Consider the following 4,761-nt stretch of genomic DNA (forward strand, 5'->3'; position numbering starts at 1 on the left):
CCAAAATATGCATATTAGGTTTATTGAAGTCTCGCAATTGCACATATGTATAAATGTGACTTTGAATAGAGGGATAGGCTCCAGCTCATCTGTGACCCTGAACAGAATACGTGGCAGGAGAAAGATGGATGGTCAGATAGATGTTTCTATCTGTTCTCTGTGTGTTGTGCATCACAAACATACAGCAGTGTGAGTTGAGTTTCTTTGTGTGGAACTGAAAATAAGATACAATAAAGTACAATAAAATCCAACAAAATAAGTTAGCCAAAATGGTTTAATCTACACTATATTTGAAGTTAGGTTACATTTATATTAGGGGTGTGATGAGACTTTTATACTAGAGATGACATGTACAGTACATTAGAGTTTACACTGAAAAAAATTATTGTGTAAATGTATAATCTAAATGTATCTGGATCCAGATTATTTTGTGCAATCACTTAATGAAGTAAAAGTGAGTAAATTCAACACAATTTTTCTCAGAGTAGGTTAATTTTACATTAGGTTCCATTTAAAGAGGATGGTGGTTTTATAAATGTATTTATTTTATATTTTTTAACAGCTTTTTCTATAACTTTTATGTCATCACCCTTCTTGAATGGGAGCCGGAAAAAAAGGGTCAGTTCCAAAATTTGACCAGCAGGTAGTGAGGCGCCCTTTAAGGAGCAGCCTACTAATTATGGCCACAACGTAGCGCTGTTGTACAAAGCATTCCAAAGGCCATCCAGTAAATGGTGCCAGAATAGCAGCAGTGCACATGTTGGCCTAGCTCACAGGCAGAGGGAGCGTTTTGTTGACGCATCACCACCCCTATATGATGAGATTGGCTGATATATGCGGCAAGTGTGCTCACTAACTGCCAGTTAGTAACTGGCAACAACTCAATGCAGTAAATCTCGCGGAAGATTAAATGGGGAAACTACCATGTACCATGAGGTCTGTTAATTCGGGGCTCTCGTCATCACTGTTCTATTAAAGTCTGATGTAATCAAGAGCTGCTTGATCGGACACTAAATCAAGGATTTGACTAATGACGCTCAAATTAGACACCATGATCAACTCAAACAGACTAAAATGTATTTTTTAATTAAAAAAAAAAAAAATCGCATTTACACTGAAAATCAATCTATTGCTGTAACAAAACAACAACAAAAAAACTGGGACTTTTATGTAGTTTTACTTTAAAAAGTTGCTTGACCGCTCATTCGAGAAATCCAAAATAATTTGCACACTTTGCAAAGCCAAATTCAAATACTATATTAGTTGTACGTCTTTGGTGTATTGTTCAACTGTTGTAGTTTACAGGAAAATAATCGCATTCAAGGATCAAACGAAGCTATTAGAACAGTCTTGGAATCTAAATATACTTTTACTTTTATTTTATCTTATTTTATTTTATATATATATATATATATATATATATATATATATATATATATATATATATATATATATATATATATTTTAGGGCTGTCAATTTAGCGCGTTATTTTCAAAGTTAATCCAACCCCCTTTTGACGCCGTCAATTTTTTTGATCGCGTGATTAAGTTTTCCATGGCAACCAGCGGCTGCATTGATAAAGGCTGCTGGTCACCATGATCTATACATGTATCTTGAAAAAAAAGCTTTAGAATAGAGGAGGTGTTACATCTGCTTCAAAACGTGAGCCCTGAGCAACTGTGATATCATTTTCAGTTGAAAGACGTGACAAAATGGCCGACCCCTGAGATGGTAAAAAATGGATGGATTTTACAACTTAACTCATATTCCACAAACACATTAATTAGAATGCCTTGTTTGAACTAGGGGGCCTGCAAAATGACTAAAAACAGGTGGATTCATTTAACTAACTTATTCCACAAAAGCAATATTTATCGGAATGCCTTGTTTCAACTAGTGGGCTTGCATGGAGCATATTCTTAAAACATAATATGTTTGGGTTGACGTCGCTTGAATAAAGTATTTGCATAAATAAATCAATCCTCTTATTCATGTTAAGGGTATTAAAATTCAAGAAAATAATGGGACAGAAAAATCACTAAATTACAATAAATCAAATATGCGATTAACTACAAGTTAACTATTAAAAATGCGATTAACTGCGATTAATAAAATGTAATCGCTTGACAGCACTATATATATATATATATATATATATATATAAACAATAACTAAATAACCATTAAACACATTATTTGCCTTTAACTGTCAGACCACACGCTATAATCAAGAGCTAACTAACTATGTTAGCTGTATCAATCGTGACCATATTTCTTGTGACGTATATGAGAGAAATAACTTTCTGAATAAAAATGTTGATAACAGTATTTTTTAAGTTACTGGCTACATTTTATACAGTCCAAAATTATATTAAATACATTAATTTGATATATTGGCTGAGCATCACTCAATGACTCTAGTCTTTGATCCATAAGTGCATGAATATTGATGACAAAGAGAAAGACTGACTAAGCTCTTAGTCATTCCCGCTCTCTCTCTCTCTCCTCTGTAACTCTCCCCCTCCCTCCCTTTAATACCCACACCCAGGATAGAGTCAACGTGCACACACCGGCAGATACACTCAAGCTCCCTTCTCGCTCTCTATAACACCACCCTTGCTTCCTCTCTTCTCCGCCGGTGGATTTGAGCCCGCTGTTCGCGTGGAACCTCGGTAAGACCGTGCATTGTGTTTTCCAGCATGTTTCTCACGTCTGTGTGCTCGTGTGAGTCTTTTCGGTTGCCTGTCACTGGGAGTCAGACAAAGGATTGGGGTGTGGCTGGAGCACTGGAGGCAGCCTGCTGATGGCAGCAAGGGGAGAAAGATGAGCAAGGGAATGGTTGCACACATGGTGATGAAGTAACAAAGGGGATTAGTGTTGGGTAATTAGTTAATTGAACCGAGAAACGTGCTCTGATCAGGGCTTGGCAAAGGTGGGTGTAGCTATCATTAGTGCCGTGATCAGGATGGCGTTGACACTAAAGATTAAAACATCTACTCATGTTACAAAACCAATTTGTACTTGGTGGAATTGTGTGGCAGCTGTAGTGACAGTGCAATGAGTTTTAAAAAAAGGCGTGACTGGGCCATAGGACACGTCAGACCTGAGGCTAGGTCAGGAAAATGACTGCAGTCGAGCATCACCAGGCTGCAGGGGTGGATGCAGAGGGACAGAACAAAGACTTTGGTCTCAGAGAAGGAAAAATGGAGACAAAGGAAAGAATAGACAGTTGAGTAAAACAAGGCACGTGGTGCTGCTACACGAGGAGGCTGTGCATCATGATGGAAGCAGCTTCACTTCCACTCAGGCATCCATGTGGACATGTGTTAGCTGCACAAAGCCACTCCCTTCACATGCAACCACTTCAGATGCTCATTTTTGAATCATTCAAAGCCACTGGCAAATTTGGCGGTTCTTGTGCTCATCTTCAGAAACGATATTACACTAACACGGAAAATACAACCTAATCCCGTTGAATTTAATATTTGACTGAATGCTTTATCAGTCAAATGCCAAGGTGATTTATTTATTTTTTTGTCTTTACAGTCAAAATGTCTGACAAGCCTGATATGACTGAGATTTCCCGTTTTGACAAGACAAAGCTGAAGAAGACCGAGACAAAAGAAAAAAATCCTCTGCCCACGAAAGAGAGTGAGTCTCCAGCCATTATTCTCTGAAACGTGCCTCGTTGTTTCTGTTCATTGCGCCGCGTGTCAAAAAGCACGAGAGATGCAGATAATGAACCGAATGACCTCTCCTGTCTCCTCGTCTGATGCTGACCATTTTTCTGCCCCTTTTCGCAGCTATTGAGCAAGAGAGGAAAGGAGATGCCACACCTTGACTGCTAAGCACATGAAGAAAAGAAGCTGGGATGCCGCAGCAAAATGCACTTTCTTTTAATTATCACACTACTCAAATCTCCTACTTGGGTCTTCATTAAGGGTGCTCCTGAGCTCCAGGGGGTTTATTCTCACATGGGGTCTCTTTACCACTTGAAAGAAAAGGGTTAGCCTGGTTGCCTGTCTCATTCTGTTAGCCTCTAGCTAACAGCTCACCAATATTGCCAAACTGGGGAGTGGTGTTGTGATGTAGCATCAGGAGGCAGGTAACCAGACAATGAGGGATGGGGGATGGGTCTCCACAAAAACGAGAACAGTAGAGCCAAACTATCGAGGATGTTTTCTTAATAATTTTTTACTTTTCATTTTGAAATAAATATCAAGATGTGGAACCTAATGATCATGTGTATTTTGTCAGTCTTGTGGATGCAAGAAAAAAGAGAACACACTAGTGTGCATGTGCTGGTCAGGCAGCTAAGACTCACATTTAAAACTAGCACCTAATACAGAATATGAACGAGTAGATAATACGCACACTCACTGGCCACAACATTGGGAACATCTGCACTATTGATGTGACACCCGGTACAAGATATTATTCGACCATTACAAAATAACAATCATAACGACTACAGTATGAAGTTAATCATTGTAATTTGGACTCTATTATGCTAGCAGCTGTAGGTTACTCTTTTCGCTATGAGTGAGCAACAAAATATTAGAAACATCTTTCACCGTGTTGCAGACTAGTTCTACAACACTGCAAAACCTCCACCACAATAATAATAAAAAAAATAATGATAATAAAAATCCCGCTTTGAAAGTGAAACCTGATCATTATTTTTTGTATTTAGAGAATACAGTGTGTGTAAATAGATAGATGGATGGATGGATGGATGGATGGATGGATGGATGGATGGAT

At 38.3% G+C, this 4,761-nt stretch overlaps 1 protein-coding gene across 1 annotated transcript; it reads left to right on the forward strand.

The window, feature by feature from the left end:
• The first annotated feature begins 917 nt into the window (after positions 1-917).
• tmsb2 (thymosin beta 2) lies at positions 918-4,236 on the forward strand. Its single transcript, XM_086018603.1, has 4 exons — positions 918-936; positions 2,549-2,672; positions 3,547-3,651; positions 3,804-4,236. Exons 3-4 carry the CDS (start codon positions 3,552-3,554, stop codon positions 3,839-3,841), a joined length of 138 nt encoding a protein of 45 aa, XP_085874729.1. The 5' UTR covers positions 918-936; positions 2,549-2,672; positions 3,547-3,551; the 3' UTR covers positions 3,842-4,236.
• The last annotated feature ends 525 nt before the right edge of the window (positions 4,237-4,761 follow it).

This window comes from Filicampus tigris, chromosome 2 (assembly GCF_054856515.1).
Source record: "Filicampus tigris isolate MCC_2025a chromosome 2, RoL_Ftig_1.0, whole genome shotgun sequence".
Classification (NCBI taxonomy): domain Eukaryota; kingdom Metazoa; phylum Chordata; class Actinopteri; order Syngnathiformes; family Syngnathidae; genus Filicampus; species Filicampus tigris.